This window comes from Panthera pardus, unplaced genomic scaffold, assembly GCF_024362965.1.
Source record: "Panthera pardus isolate Hobbes unplaced genomic scaffold, ASM2436296v1 HiC_scaffold_8, whole genome shotgun sequence".
Lineage (NCBI taxonomy): Eukaryota > Metazoa > Chordata > Mammalia > Carnivora > Felidae > Panthera > Panthera pardus.
In genome coordinates, this window is record NW_026527013.1 from 53770225 (window position 1) to 53786761 (window position 16537).

The 16537-nt window shown below is 43.6% G+C and overlaps 2 protein-coding genes across 2 annotated transcripts in view; one reads left to right on the top strand and one right to left on the bottom strand.

Annotated features, from left to right (window-relative positions):
- SYN2 (synapsin II) overlaps positions 1-16537 on the top strand; it is a 196111-nt gene that overhangs the window by 154206 nt on the left and 25368 nt on the right. The window contains exons 6-7 of the mRNA XM_019428129.2: positions 9716-9778; positions 10158-10300. Of these exons, the coding sequence (XP_019283674.1) occupies positions 9716-9778; positions 10158-10300 (206 nt within the window). The remainder of the gene's footprint in view (positions 1-9715; positions 9779-10157; positions 10301-16537) is intronic.
- Positions 490-7476, bottom strand: TIMP4 (TIMP metallopeptidase inhibitor 4). The gene is made up of 5 exons (XM_019428130.2): positions 6786-7476; positions 5504-5601; positions 4982-5096; positions 2240-2364; positions 490-1600 (listed from the first exon to the last, which is right to left on the bottom strand). Exons 1-5 carry the CDS (start codon positions 6922-6924, stop codon positions 1403-1405), a joined length of 675 nt encoding a protein of 224 aa, XP_019283675.1. The 5' UTR covers positions 6925-7476; the 3' UTR covers positions 490-1402.

Genomic DNA, 16537 nt, shown 5'->3' on the forward strand with positions numbered 1-16537 from the left:
GATCTCCATTTGAACCATTTCTGTGAATTATCTGGCATATTGTGCATGGGCCAAACCACACATAAAAGATGAATAGCATCCTTGAGCCTTGAAAAGAACTACCGCCTTCATTTTTGCCAGGGCAAGGCTCTGGAACTTTAAGCCCTCATCCTTAATAAATTCTTGAGATGAGCATAAGGGCTTTCCCTTTCAGGGCAAGCCAGGAAGCCTTGCACAGTCTAAGGAACCCTAAGGGGTCTGTGCCTTGGAGTTCTCAGGGACTCTAATACACAGTGGTGAGGGGACTGAGCTGAGGAGCAGATAGGGAACAAAGCTGGCTTTTTCCTGCCATAATGCCTAGCAGGGCTGACCACTGAAAACAGTTGTAAGAGTTGCAAAGTATGTTCCCCATCTACCATCTTTTTCCCCCAAGGGCCCTTGTGTTATTTCTCTCCTGTCCTCTATCCTGAAATTTTCCCTCAAGAGAGGACCTCCTAAGATCTCTCTGAGGTGTTAAGAGCTAAAGGGGAATTTCATCTCTACAAGAGAAAGGCTTTTTTTTTTTTTTTGGCTTAAAAAAATTCTGAATTAGGAATGAAAACATTAGTAATTGAGTAGAGAAGGACTTTCTAAAAGAAACAGGAGAAGCTTTATGCACATCAGTTGAAGGCATTAAGGATAATTAACCTGGAGAGGTAATACCTAAGTCTATTCTTGTCCACAGAGGTATGCTAACTGGGCCAGATCCTCTGCCAGGAATGACGTAGAGGGGAATTACAGCATGTGGGGGAAGGTTAGGCCACTGCAGGTCTCCCCCTGAATGACTCTGTACCCCTCAAGTCTCTCCCCCAAACAGATGAAAGTATATGAGAGGATTAGGATGAGTGGGACATGAGTAGAGGACATACAGCCATAGTGTATTGTTCTTTTCACTCCTCCAAATCAGCTTGTTTCTGATTCTGTCAGCCCACCTTCTGGTATTGTACATCACAAGGCCACATCATCTCATATGTATAATAATCACCATTTCTCCCTTATCAGATCAGTTACAGTAAGAGAAAACACATTCTCCCAGGGAGAAAAGTGAATAGTTCTGGCTATAGAAAATAAACTAAGCCAGAATCAAAACTTCAGTAGCAGGGCTTAGCTAGACTGAAAGGGTTTGGGAAGCAGGGGAGATGGGCTAAAGGCAGGCTAGAAAAGTCAAGTGACTTTTCCTGGCCTTTGACAGGTTCTGGGATGGTATTTGGATACAAGTTGTAACAAGCCCCATCCCTGCCCTAACACTAGCCAGATCATCTACTTGGTACTTCCCATTGGCTGGCAGTGATGAAACAGGTGGTGACGGCCAGAGCTCCACAGGGAAGGAGAACTGGCTTAGGCTTCAGGACTCTTGAAGGAAAGTGGTGGTCATTGGCCCATACTAGGGCTGGATGATGTCAACAAACTCCTTCCTGAGGGGCAGGCGGCCCTGGTACCAGCTGCAGGTGCCATCGACATGCTTCATGCAGATATAATGCTGGGCCTGGTACCCATAGAGCTTCCGTTCCAACAGCCAGTCTGTCCAGAGGCACTCATTGGGGGCGGAGATGGTACAGGGCACTGTATAGCAGGTGGTAATCTAGGGTCATACCACATAACATCAATGTGAGTAGAGCGTCCTTTTTCCATTATTGCCTTTCAGACTCCTACATTATCTGTACAACCCAGCTTAAATGCCCCTGACTTACAAAGCTTTTCCTAGTCCCCAGACTTCCTCCTGAGCTCCCCATCCCTTATGCTCCTAATATATAGCATTGCCTGTCTAATGATGTTTCTGGAGTCAGACAGGCCTAACAGTCTTTACCACTGACCTTGAGCAAATCACTTCACTTCTTAAAGCATTAATTTCTTCACCTTAAAATGGAAATCTTAATTCTTCATAAATTTGTTATAAAGACTAAATTGAACATTTTAAATAAATAGACTATTATAAGGCCTGGCAAAAGTAGACTTTCATTAAATGATAGCTATATTATCTCAAACTTTATATGATGGCTACCTTCCTAGCCAAAATGTAAGTACTTTGAGATCATGGACTATGGACCATCTTGCTTTCCCATCCCCAACTTCATACAGTGACTGATCCATGGCAGATTTCAAATATAGTATGGTAAGTGAATAAATGCATACACAAAGGAAGGAATACATGAAGAGTGAGACTGCAAGGCTCAGACCACTCCCCGTCCCCGAAAGACCTTGGAAATGGACATTCCCTTACTTGGCAGCCACAGTTCAGATGGTAGTGGTGATTCAGACTTTCTCTCTGCAAAAAGGACAGGTTCTCCCAAGGTTCGATGTAGTTACACAGATGGATGAAGACTTTTCCATCACTGAGGATCTGACCTTCAAGGGGAATGGAGGAAAACCTAGCATGAGGAATCTATTCATGGAGACCAGGAGCCCAGGTCCTCAAAGATACTGTCATTGCAGACTCTTCAATGGCTTTTTGATGGCAGTGTTGACTTGGGACTCAATGAAAGAACCAAAAAAAACTCTATAATTTTTACATCGAAGATATTAGCAGACTATGTTTGTATGAGAGAGAGTTGTGGGATGAAGACTTTTTCCTTAGCATGGTACAGAGAGAAAAACATGGGCTTTAAGGTCAGACTCTTGATGTAACCCCCTTCTTTTCTCTCATTTAGAGCTATGACCTTAAGAAAGTCATATAACTTCTCAGCTGGAACATGAAAGTAATAATTTGTTGTCAAGATTAAATGAGAGAATATCTGTAAAGTTCCCAGCACAGCTTGGGTCCACAGAAGGTTCCATAAATAATAGGTCCCTTCCTCTTTCCAACCCTTCCTATAACTACACAACCTAATCTCCTGCCCTGTTGAAACTTTTCTTGGTGAGTCTTTCTCCTTCCCCATAGGAAAATTCCCCCTCTTTACTTATCAAACTTTTTCCTATCTTCCAAAGACTGTTTTCAGTACCACCTCATCCTCCCAGCCATCTCTGGCCACGCTCGCTCACACCTCTCTTAGAACTTCAGTCATTCATTTACTCACTGAGCAACTACTATGACGTGGTACTAGAAATACAGAAATAAATATGACAGAATCTCTGCCCCCAAGGAGCTTAATAAGCAGTAGGGCAGACAGATAAGTAGGTAAAAATTACACTGCTGTGTGATTATATACAAGATACAGTACAAGAATGAAACAAAGCATAATTATCTCTGTCTGTGGAAGGAGATGGGGACAAGGAAGGTGTCTCAGAGGAGATGATGCTTCTGTGGGGCCTTGAAGGGATGGATAGAAGTTCACTTGCAAGACACATAAGGGAAAGGACTTCTGGACATTGGGACTACACTGTGCAGGGTGGCAGGGTGCAGCCCAGAAGAACACCTTCTGCAACTGCAAGTAGTTTAGTTCAGCTCTGGGGGGAAATGAGGGTCTGGGAACTGTCACTCACACACGGCAGGAGACAAAGCTGGAGAGGTGGGCGTGTTCTGATCATAAGGGCTTTCAACATTAGGCAAAAGAGCTTGTGCTTTCTCCTGAAGAGCTTAGGTACCACTGATGATTCTTCAGCAGACTTGTGGGTTTTTTTATCCCCACTCTCAGTTAGACCTGACATTTTTGAGAGAAGAGGGCACGTCTCCTCCCCTTGATGCACCACAGTGCCTGGCAGAGGCAGGGCACATGGAAGAAATGAGGTGGCCTCATCTGCTAGTCCTGGGACCTAAAGGGCTCAGTGGCATGCCTTGCCTCTGTCTCTCCCATCCAGAGGCCCCCAGATTAACACAATTCCACATCCTTAGACCTGGGGAGCCCCTACCAGTGTGGCCTCCAGAGGCTATGACTTCTCAAGAGCCAAGCCTGGACTGTGAACTCTTTGGGGACTGTGACCTATCACTGAGTCTTGACCCTCCTGCCCAAGGCCTGGCAGCGAGTAGGTGGTCATTATTGCTGAATGGATGGACAGATAATGTAAAGTCCTCCTGTTCTCCCCAACTGCTGTGTTTTTCTTTTCCTTGCCTTCTTTTCAAATATTTTTCATCCTTTAGGGGAAAGTTAGGTCCCACCAACAATTAGCTTCCCTAATTGTTTGCAACCACACAAATACCTATTTTCCTTGAACTCACAGCATAATTTAATATTGCATTCATTCACTTATGGAGTCATATTCTTGAGTGGTACCTTGACTGTTATGTCCCAACCAAATGGATATGGAGACCTGCCTGGGCCCAAGTTCATAGAGTTCATAACCATGTTAGATTCAAGGCTCCTGTTAAGACCTGTGATTTACTGTACACCTAGAATATGGCCTGTGATGTGAGTTAGCCACAGAGGCACATTTTGAGCCAAGAGCATGACCCAATGTGGCTATATAAAGTTACTGTAATAACTGTCATATGTGTGTTGGGGGGTGAGGTTGCACAGGCACAATCCTCGTTTACTCTGTGAAACCAAGACATCACCTGTAGTGCAGTGTCCAGTTTACGGTCCTGTGCTAGGGGAGGGACAGGCTATATCCCATTTGAGAAGGTGTCCAGGATAGGAAGGGGTCTTGGAACCACAGCCAGGAAGCCTGGAGCTAGAGTATTTGTATCCATGGTCCTCCGGCCTCTAAAGGATCATCATAGAGCAGAGGGCATAGCTGAACCCACAAAGGGCAGTTTCAAAGAGGCAGATTTTTGGCTCAAGGTGTCAAAAACCTTATACCAATTAAAACTGCTTAAAAATAGAACCAGCTGCCCTAGGCTGGGAGAGCAGTCTGTCCTTAAAATAGTGAAGCAGTAGCCAAGATCAGTGTAGTGAAGACTCTTGCATTGAAAGGAAGGTTAACACGGCTCCTCCCAACTCCGAGGCTGCCTCTTAGTAACACAACTCTGTTTTATGCCCAAGAAAAGGCCACCTGGCTCAGCTTGCTGCCCAAGGACAGCCCTGACTCTTCCTTGGCTGTCTTCCTTAGGACAGAGACTGTTAGGGTTGCTTGTTGGTCTTTAACTTACCAGTCAAGAGATATTGCTTCTGGCTGTTAGCTTCTAGTTTTACACCACAGAGAGAGGAATCAAAAGGTGTATAGATATACTGAACATCCTTGACTTTCTCAAACCCTTTAAACATCTGAAAGGCAATTACCAAAAAAAAAAAAAAAAAAAAAAAAAAAAAAAAAGCAGTATTGGGTCAGGGAGTATACTTTATATCTTAACAGGAAAAACCTCTCATTTCTCAATCTAAAAACATTAGGCAAAAGTCTAGTTCAGAATTTGGTAGCCCAGCTTCTCTCTTAAGAAAAATCTAAACCTTGGTTTATTCCAGTGAGAATACCTCCAGGATAGACAGCTGTAGGACTAGATGGACACTGAGGGTCTGTGGGACCTGCTCCCAACACATCAACCACTTCCACTCCAGCATCAATACCCCAGGATCAATGAGCCAGTCGCCTGACCTACCAGCCCAACTCCCAGTAGACAGACCCCACTCCTCCCAGCAGCCCAAGGAGGTTAATGCCCTGTCCTGTCCCCATGTACCTTTATCTGTTTGATTTCATACCGGATCATTTTTTGAGTGTCAGTGGGATCTGCACTGGCAGGAACTACCTTCTCACTGGAGATTTTGGCCCGTATGGCTGCATAAAAAGAGAAGAGAGGGGACCTTCAGCAACCTGTGGGAGCAGTCCACCTGGTATCTGAATGACCTGAGGCCCCTGGAGAATTTTATAAGGGAATTCTGGGTTTAGGTCTCATTGGGTTGTGAGGGGGACCATTTTGTGTAAGAGTGGGGGCCCAAAAACAATTCCTCTGCAGTTACTGAAAGTTCCAAACCCTCAGGCCTGCTGGGTCCTACAATCTTTAGAGTTTACCTGCTAGTTTTGAGAGTCTAGTTTTCCATAGCCCAGATTGCAGTGGGTTGGAGGTAGGCGCCAGGGTAGAGGAGGGAGGAGATGCCCCTTGAGTTTGCAGTCTTCTACCTATGTAGCCTGAGGCCTCAACAGAGCCCACCCAGAGCTGACATTAGTAAATGTTTATTGAATTAATAAATATGTTCTGACCCTGCACAGTTTGTCTCTTGCCATGTGGGCATTAATCAAAAACTGGCTGTAAAGTTCTTCCTCTGTGTCTGGCCCAACGCTAGGTACTAGGTCTGTAAACATGATTAAGCATCACCTATCCTGCAGGACTCTTGGTCTAGTATAGAACACTTACAAAGAACAACAGCACAGCATGGTGGGAACACAAAAATGTAAGAGATACTGTGGTAGCACCAAGGAGTCCAAAAGTCTTCAGAGGAGAGATACCTGAGTAAGAACTTGAAGGATAAATGGGAGTTTGCCGGGAATTTAAGGGTGTGGGGGAAGGGCATTCCAGGCAGAGGAAAGAGAAAAAGGGCAAAAGGTGTGTCTTGGGGTTTGGGGGGCGGCATGGAGACAACATCAGTTATAGGCTTGGAAACAGTGGATGTTTATAATGAAAGCCCAATCCCCTGGCTCCTGGCTCCCCTTACCCGCATCCAGTAGTTCAGAATAATCACTGAATATCTCTTGTCATTGTTCTTCAACGACACTCCATAATTTCAGTAGGCAGGGGTGAGGGGGTCGCTATAGGGGTCCCTTAGACTGTCTTTCATTTCCTTGCAACTTGCAAGGTTGCTATGGCACCGGCCCTGCCCCACCCATCAGCCCCAATAGGAGGCAACTGGTGCAGTATTTGATCTCCTCCCTCTCCCTGCAGACTACAGGTTTGCAGCTTGGCCCCATACCAACCCCACACAACCACCCCCCGCTGTGGACCTCACAGGCCTCCGGGGACTCACCGAGCGCTGAGTGGCAGACGTGCTGCTGGGGGTGCGCAGGGGCGCAGCTGCACGCCTCGCTCATCCCTGGCGGCCGCAGCAGTGCCAGCAGCCGCAGCAACAGCGCCCAGCTCGGCGCGGTCCGGGGGCTCCGGGGCATGACACCGCAAATCCCTGCTGAGCCTGTGGGGTCTGTCGGACCAAACAGGCCCTCCAGGGTTCATCCAGAACGCGTCGCGCCCCTTGCCCCAGGCTTTTTGAGGTGGACCTAGGGCCAATCCCGCCCGGATGGGCTCCTCCCTCCTTTGGCTGTAGGCCACCCACGGCTGCAGGACCCGCAGCCCTCCTGACTGGCAGGCTCAGTAAGATGAAGAGGGAAGCCAGGAGAGAGGCCCTTAGCCTCTATTTCCCTGCCTAAGCAATTAAGCCTTATAGAAGTAGAGGGAAGGCACTGGGAAAGGGGATGGTGTCAAGGCAGAAAGACAGAAAGCTCAACAAAGACAAATGCATGAGGGCAGAAAGACAGAGGGGCTGTGATTCAAGCTGAAGGAATAAGGGTGAGGAGAGCACAAACAGAAAGTGAGACAGGCAGAGTCAGAGAGAGGCAGACGGAATTACAACAGGCAAAAGAGACAGTGACAGAGAGGACGGACCCCTTGCTGAGCTGCACACTGGGAATGAGACAAGCTACTCAGGGCTTCTTTCAGCTGCAGGAAGTGTTTTCAATGCCCTATTTATGAGGCTCCAAAGCAACAGCAAACAGTAATGGAATAGGACAGAGAAAGTTGGGGTGTGTGTGTGTGTCTTGGCTCTGTCGGCTGGGGGGTGGGGCGAGATGTCAGAGAAAGCAGCCAGTGCTTTTAGAAACCTTTTCCCATGTCCAGAGCCTCAGACTCTGCAGATGGCTGAGGACAGTGCTCTTGGTGGGGGCTCAAAGCGCAGGGTATCCCAACACTCAGGGCAAACCTGGGACCTCAAAGTCCTCTCCAGACCGTAGGCCACGCTGATTGCTATATTCTGTCATTACTCGCTGGAGAGACTGTGTCTTGTCATAGAAGGTGGAGCAGCTTAGAAAACAAAGAAGCAAGGTACATGGGGTCACTTCAACCAGAACCATGCCCTCTATGTTTGACAGAGCACAATGCTCCAAGTCTCCAAATAGAAAGAGATACATGAGATTATTGCAGGATGTTTCCACACAGTGCTGGACTAGAAGGTAGGAGGCTGGGTTCCGATTGTGTCACAAGGTAGCTTTGCAGCCTTTGCCTCTCTGCGCCTCACTTTCTTCTCCATAAAATTGGCTTGAACTACATCTTTCCAAGGCCCTTTTGCCCCAGCTTCAACCGGCCTCATCCAGGAACCCTGAAATCCTCAGATCCGGTACTCCCAGTATCTGGTCACACTTAGGATTCCCATGGGAATCTGACTTTTCATCAGAGTCAACTTTAATTTTTTCTGAAGACTTCTCATTTTGATGTGGAAATGATGTTTGAAAAGAAGTAAATTGAAGGAGAGCTGAGTCTGACTGAGAAAGATGAGATCTGGTGACCAGGTTGGTTCTTCATATAACACCCAGACCAAGATAGAGCCTGACGTATTTATTATTGGACGGACCCCAAAAAGCATCCACTCCAGTCTCTTCATTTGGCAGATGTGAAGACAGAGTCTCAGTGAGGTAAAGTGACTTTCAGAAAGCTAGTAGCAAAGAGGACTAGAATGCAAGTCTCCTGATATATGCAGGGAGCCCTCCAACATGGTACTTCCTCCGTCCTCACTTTGTAACCACTTGAAATCCTGCCTTTGGAGGGTAGTTCTCCTTTTAAGTTTCTATTGTCCCTCTGTTAAAATATGGCTACTTCAAGATAGAGTTTAAGGATGTCTTTCAAAAGATAAACATGTTGAATTCTTATGTCAGCTCTCTTCCGAACTCCAAACTGGGCAGAAAGAGACCTTAGCATACTAAGCTGTGTTTGGTAGTGAGTTTGGGGTGTTGGTGAGCAGCGCAGACAGTGTGAAAGAGAGGGAGAAAAGCCAGGTTCAGTATAGGAAAGCTGGAGGTTTGAAGGGGGAGGGAAGGGTACTAAAAGGTACATGACAAAAGGGGCATTAGGATTACAAAGATACTGTTCTTGGGGTACCTGGGTGGCTCAGAGGGTTAAGCCGTCAGCTCAGGTCATGATCTCCCAGTTAGTGAGTCAGAGCCCCACGTTGGGCTTTGTGCTGATAGCTTGCAGCCTGGAGCCTGCTTCAGATTCTGTGTCTCCCTTTCTTTGTGCCTCTCTCCTGCTAGTGCTCTCTCTCTCTCTCTCTCTCAAGAATAAATAGACATTAAAAAATTTTTTAAAAAAACCACAAAGATACATTTCTTTCTTTTTTTTTTAATGTTTACTTTTTTAGTTTTGAGAGAGAGAGTGAGCAATTGGGGAAGGGGCAGAGAGAGAGGGGGACAGATGATCCGAAGTGGGCTCTGTCCTGACAGCAGAGAGACTGATGAGGGGTTGAACTCACGAACCATGAGACCATGGCCTGAGCTGGAGTTGGACGCTTAACTAACTGAGCCACCCAGTAGCCCCGGTACATTTCTTTTCAAATTCAGGTTTATTAAAATACAACTTACATACAGCAAAATTCACCCTTTCAAAGATTATTTATTTATTTATTTATTTATTTATTTTTACTTCTCTTTGGCTAAGGACAGGTCCTGCCCAGAGTTTGTCTAATGCAGAGAAGGCTGAAGCAATGAATTTTAAAGATGTAAAGAGTACTTAGTGGCAGAGAGGGGCAAGTCACTGTCACTCTATGGGCCTCAGTTTTTTAATTTGTCAACCAAGTAGGTTGGGCTGGTACTTTAAAGGGCCCTTCCAAGGGTATTACCAAGAAAAATACTTGTAAGATTCCACAGAAAGTGAGGCACACTCTGACCAGTTCATTCCTTTCTCCTCTGCTTTCAGCTGACACTGCCTACATTCCCTGTGGTGGTGAAGATTGGCCATGCTCACTCAGGCATGGGCAAGGTAAGGCCAGGGTTTGCTGCACTTTGGGGTTGAGGCCAAGAAGGGTAATTTTCAGAGAGCCTGGTTATGGACTGGCTCCTTTCTCTATGAATTCTTTCCAAGGAGGTGATTTGGCCCCTCTGAAGGCATGAGTGTTACCCAAACAGACCTTTTCCAACAAACAGAGTACAGGCTTGGGCCTTGGGCCCTTTGTAGCAAGTGTGGGTCCTGAGTTCTAGGAGGGGAAGCTAGAGAGGAAGGGCTTCCTCTGGAGATGTGGCATCCAGGTTTGCATCTGGATGAGCAACATCTTGATGGGTTTAGCTCAGGGTTCTTGTGATTCTCAGTATCTGCATTTGTGTGTCTCCTTTTCTCCCTCTCTGCCTTGCTTCAACATTAGGTCAAAGTGGAAAACCACTACGACTTCCAGGACATTGCTAGTGTGGTGGCTCTCACCCAGACCTATGCCACAGCAGAGCCTTTCATTGATGCCAAGTATGACATCCGGGTCCAGAAGATAGGCAACAACTACAAGGCTTATATGTGAGTGGGGTTGGGGTCTCAGCACATACTCTTCAATTTCTCCTCAGCCCAGTGGAAAATCTGAGGCTCCAGGTAGCAGTCAACTCTCAGTTTAACCTCATCTGGCCCAAAAGGCAGAGAACAGAAAGAGAGTGCCATACAAGCCAGGGACTCCTAGCCTGAGTTCCTTTCATGTCAGAGGAGGGCCCATGAACTAAGATGAGAAATAAAATTAATATTTATTTTCACTAGCCTCTAAGTGAAATTTGGCATCTCCTCAGTTATAAACCAAGACAACAGGCTACAGTAGTAGTAACAGCACATGTGACCTTGTCACTAAAGGTAATCACAGAGATTTTGGGGTTTTTTCCCCTAGATTTTTGTTTGCATTCTAGTTCATTAACATATAGTATAATGTTGGTTTCAGGAGCAGAATTTAGTGATTCATCACTTACATATAATACCCAGTACTCATCATAACAAGTGCCCTCCTTAATACCCATCACCCACATAGCCCATCTCCCACTACTCAACTCCCTCCATCAACCCTCAATTTGTTCTTTTTTGTTAAGAGTGTCTTATGGTTTGCCTCCCTCTCTCTTTTTTTTTTCCCTTCCCATATATTCATCTATGTTGTTTCCTAAATTTCACACAGGAGTGAAATTATATGGTATTTGTCTTTCTCTAATTGACTTATTTCTTAGTATAATACACTCTAGCTCCATCCATGTCATTGCAAATGGCAAGATTTCATTCTTTTCTTTTTTTATTTTAATTTTGAGAGAGAGACAGAGTGTGAATGGGGTAGGAGCAGAGAGAGAGGGAGACACAGAATCTGAAGCAGGCTCCAGACTCTGAGCTATTGGCACAGAGCCTGATGTGGGGCTCGAACTCATGGACCGTGAGATCATGACCTGAGCCAAAGTCAGACACTTACCCTTAACCAACTGAGCTACCCAGGCACCCTGAGATTTCATTATTTTTGATGGCTGAGTAATATTCCAGTGTGTGTGTGTGTGTGTGTGTGTGTGTGTGTGTGTGTGTGTGTGTGTGTGTACATACCACATCTTCTTTATCTATTCATCAGTCGATGGACATTTGAGCTCTTATGTTGCTATAAACATTGGGGTACATGTATCCCTTCAAATCTGTATTTTTGTATCCTTTGGGCAAACACCTAGAAGTTCAGTTGCTGGATCATAGGTTAGTTCTATCTTTAACTTTTTGAAGAACTTCCATACTCTTTTCCAGAATGGCCTCATCAGTTTTCATTCCCACCAACAATGTAAGAGGCTTCCCCTTTCTCTGCATCTTTACCAACATTTGTTGTTCCTTGTGTTGTTCATTTTAGCCATTCTGACAGGTGTGAGGTGGTATCTCATCGTGGTTTTGATTTGTATTTCCCTGATGGTGAGTGATGTTGAGCATCTTTTCATGTGTCTATTAGCTATCTGGATGTCTTCTTTAGAAAAGTATCTATTAATGCCTTCTGCCCATTTCTTCATTGGATTATTTGCTTTTTGAATGTTGAATTTGTTAAGTTCTTTATATATTTTGGATACTAACCCTTTATTAGATATGTCATTTGCAAATTTCTTCTCTCATTCCACAGCCTGCCTTTTAATGTTGTTGATTCTTTCCTTTGCCATGCAGAAGCTTTTTATTTTGATGCGGTCCCAAAAGTTCATTTTTGCTTTTGTTTCCCTTGCCTCTGGTGACATGTCTAGTAAGAAGTTGCCCTGGCCAAGGTCAAAGAGGTTGCTCCCTGTGTTCTCCTCTGGGATTTTGATGGTTTCCTGTCTCAGATTTAGATCTTTTATCCATTTTGAATTTATTTTTGTGTGTGATGTAAGAAAGTGGTCCAGTTTCATTCTTTTACATGTCGCCATCCATTTTTCCCAACACCCTTTGTTGAAGACACTGTCTTTTTTCTATTGGATATTTTTTCCTGCTTTGTTGAAGATTAGTTAACCATATAACTGTGGGTCCATTTCTGGGTTTTCTATTCTGTTCCATTGATCTATGTGTCTGTTTTTGTGCCAGTAACTTACTGTCTTGATGACTACAGCTTTGTAATATAGCTTAAAGTCCACAATCATGATGCCTTCAACTTTGCTTTTCTTTTTCAGGATTGCTTTGGCTATTTGAGGTCTTTTGTTGTTCCATACAAATTTTAGGACTGTTCGTTCTAATTCTGTGAAAAATGCTGGTGGTATTTTGATAGGGATTACATTAAATGTGTAGACTGCTTTGGGCAGTATAGACATTTTAACAATGTTTGTTCTTCCAGTCCATAAGCATGGAATTTTTTCCCATTTCTTTTTGTCACCTTCAATTTCTTTCATAAGTGTTCTATAGTTTTCAGAGTACAGATCTTTTACCTCTTTGGTTAGGTTTATTACTAGGTGTATAATTGTTTTTGATGCAATGATCAATTCCTTGATTTCTTTTTCTGCTACTTCATTATTGGTGTTTAGAAATGCAACAGGTTTCTGTACATTGACTTTATATTCTGCAACTTTGCTGAATTCATGTATTAGTTCTAGCAAGTTTTTCATGGACTGTGTCAGGTTTTCTACCTAGAGTACCATGTCATCTACAAATAGTGAAAGTTTGACTTCTTTCTTGCCAATTTGGAGGCCTATTATTTCTTTCTGTTATCTGATTGCTGAGGCTAAGACTTCCAGTATTATGTTAAATAATAATGGTGAGAGTGGACATCCCTGTCTTGTTCCTGACCATAGAGGAAAAGCTCTCAGTTTTTCCCTATTGAGATGATATTAGCTGCAGGTCTTTCTTATATGGCTTTTATGATGTTGAGGTACTTTGTTGAGGGTTTTTTTTTAAATCAAGAATGGATGCTGTATTTTCTCAAGTGCTTTTTCTGCATTTATTGAGAGATCACATGGTTCTTATCCTTTCTTTTATTGATGTGGCATATCATATTGATTGATTTGTGAATATTGAACCAGCCCTACAGCCCAGGGATAAATCCTACTTGGTTGTGTGAATAATTCTTTTAAGATACTGTTGGATTTGATTTGCTAGTATCTTCTTGAGAATTGTTGCATCCATATTCATCAGGGATATTGGCTTGTAGTTCTCCTTTTCAGTGGGATCTTTGTCTGGTTTTGAAATCAAGGTAATGCTGGCCTCATAGAATGAATTTGGAAGTTTTCCTTCCATTTCTATTTTTTGGAATAGTTTGAGAAGATTAGGTATTAACTCTTCTTTAAATGTCTGGTAGAATGCCTCTGGGAAGCCATCTGGCCCTGGACTTTTGTTTCTTAGGAGATTTTTGATTATTGATTAACTTTATTATGAATCTGTTAAAGTTTTCTATTTCTTCCTGTTTCAGTTTTGATAGTTTGTATGTTTCTAGGAATTTTTCCATTTCTTCCAGATTGCCCAGTTTGTTGGGATATAATTTTTCATAATATTCTACTTTTTTTTTCTGAAGTTTATTTATTTTGAGCGAGAGAGAGCATGAGCAGGGGAGGGGCAGAAAGAGAGGGAGAGAGAGGATCCAAAGTAGGCTCCGTGCTCTCAGCGCAGAGTCTGATGCGGGGCTTGAACCCTGAGCCAAAATCAAGAGTTGGACACTTAACCGATTGAGCCACCCAGGCGCCTCTCATAATATTCTCTTATAATTGTATTTTTGTGGTGTTGGTTGTGATCTCTCCCTCCTTCATTCATGATTTTATTTATTTGGGTGCTTTCTCTTTTCTTTTTAAGTCTGGGTAGGGGTTTATCAATTATATTAATTCTTTCAAAGAACCAACTCTTAATTTCATTGATTTGATCTGTTTTTTGTTTGTTTTTGTATCATTTATTTCTGCCCTAATCTCTATTATTTCCCTTCTTCTGCTCTCTCTGTCTCTTTTTTTAGGCTTTATTTGCTATTCCTTTTCTAGCTCCTTTAGACATAAAGGATTCCTTTTTATACATTGAAAGGAATCCATAGATTTCACCAGGCTGCCAGAACTCAGAAAAGGTTAAGACACTCCTAATAAAAATATATAGCCCTGAAAAGACTACAGAGCATTAAAAGCTTATTGGTTATGAGAAGAGATGACTTCTCCACATGACTGTGTCCATTTGCCAGAATGGAAAGTTAAAAGTTTCCTCCATTTGAATTTAGAGAAAGAAAAGATTTCAGGATGACCTGATCTTCTATAATATACATAAGAATGCAAATAGCTTATTATAATTCCAATTTTGGAAATATTAGCCTCTCACTTTTTAATAAATATAGCATAGTATTTCCTTTACAAACAAGAACATTATAACCAGGATTTGACTTTGCCGCTCAGCACTTGAGCAGACTTTAAGGTTGAGCAGCTTCCCTTTCCCTTGCCCAGCCATTTCCACTGTTCTTCCATCATTATCTCCCTTCAGTGTTTGTACTCCCCACCCCTGGAATTAGGAGCCCTTCCCTACACCTCCTTCTTCTCATAATTCTGCACACACCTCTAGCTTAGCCCTCTTCACACACAGGAATTCCTGTCACCCTCCTCTGAACTCCCTGGGGAGGGACAGTGGAACCATCTCTGCAACCCCATCAGCTTGTGTAGCAGCAGGCACAGAGTAGGCAGCCAGTAAGTACTCAGGGAAGAGCCCTTGTACAGGACTGAAGCACAGAATCATTTTTACTTGTTTGGACTAGATTACTGCTTTTTAAAAGTTTATAATTTTTTATTTAAAATCTTACTGCTTCAGAAAGGAATTTAGGGTTGTTTTAAAATTGTACACAATGTAAGACAAGATCGTTTAAAAGATCATTATAAAAAGTAGCTAAAAGAAGCAGAAAAATCAATATGTGTAGGCACCTAGGAAAGCAGATTTCCTATCCTTTACTTTTAAAAGTAAATACATAAATACAAAATGTTTATGACAGTGGAGCAAGAGTACCTTGATCTTTAAAAGGAGTTGCCACTTTTTTAAGGTTCAGGTTTCCAAAAGCATTTTCATTGAAGCATAAGAAAAGAGAATCCTCTAATATTTATGAAGGATAGGCAACCAAAGAAACTTTAGAAAACATTTACTTACTTTTTGATTTGCAAGGGGCAGTGATTTAGGTGAATATTCAGGTTCTCGCAGCTCCTCTTCCCCAAGCTTTTAGCTATCCCCTTGCTTTCAGAAGGAATTGACCTGGTAATAGCCACAATAAGGTTTAAGAGTCTTCCCTTCTCCCTTAGCTCTCACCCTAGAGATCCAGAGACAGCCATATTTGGTGAAAAGAGGGTGCTGTTCCCTCTCTATTCTCAGTAGGTGATAATGTGCATCTGTCTGTGGAGGTCAGATGACCTTCAAGTCCTGAGAGGTAGTTGAGCTGTCACTGAGTGGCTTCTGGGTGCTCCTTACACTCCCCTAGGTCCCAGGTAGCCTGTATGGATCTATGCCCTGTATTCTCATTGTTAGAGAAAGGTGTGAAGTGTAAGGGACATTATTACTTACTCAGTTTCCAGGACAGTATTTGTACCGTGGCCCTGTGCTGGGGACCTGGAAGCGAGTGATTCTTTGCCCCTGCCCTTGAGGAGCTCAGCCTGGTCACAGGGACACACCCGTAAACCACCAGTGTTAGGAAGACAGTGCTATTTTTATTATGATCTTATTTTATTATGATTTTATTATGTGTGTCTCTACTCAGATTTTGCAAGTCAGTCAGCTGTTAGTTGTTTGTTTTTTTCTGAACTAGGCCGTGGGGTATGGGGGGAGCACAGCACAATGAGGGAATCAAGAGTCTTAGATTTTTTATCTGATGTCTAATTTCACTAGATACATAACCTTCGGCAAGTCATTTAACCTTTCTGAGTCTTAATCTCCTTGTCTGTAAAGTTGGTTTGAGGATGTCAGCCTACTCACAACAGGGGTTTGCACTGAGGCTCTGGTGAGGGGGTTGTGGAGGAAGAGCCTTGGAAAGTAGTCAGTACCGTACAAATGTGAGGGGTTCGTATTACCATATCAGTCAACTAACTAGGCTGCCTCAGGGCTCTGAAAAGTAGCCATATGTCTAGATTTCTCAGTGTCTGAGACCAGACCTCTGGAGAAGGTACTCCTGGGAACTGCTGAGTGGAGACTGCCACGTGCATCCAGTCTCCAAATGGTATCACGTGACAAGGGCAGCACATGAATGGCTCTGTCAGTAGTGTGAGCAGGGCTTTTCTGTCCCCTAGGCAATCCCCTTCCTCTTGACTCTGTATGAGTGAGGACTAATAATTAAGAAGGCCTATTTTTGGTGTTTTACAATTCATTTAA

What these genes read in the sequence shown, in the direction of transcription:
- TIMP4 (XM_019428130.2), bottom strand. Translation starts at nt 6,924, where the DNA reads ATGCCCCGGAGCCCCCGGACCGCGCCGAGCTGGGCGCTGTTGCTGCGG. An exon ending in CGTCTGCCACTCAGCGCTCG is followed by an intron (nt 5,602 to 6,785) that starts GTGAGTCCCCGG and finishes CTTTTTATGCAG; the next exon opens with CCATACGGGCCAAAATCTCC. An exon ending in GAAGCAATATCTCTTGACTG is followed by an intron (nt 2,365 to 4,981) that starts GTAAGTTAAAGA and finishes TTCCCCTTGAAG; the next exon opens with GTCAGATCCTCAGTGATGGA.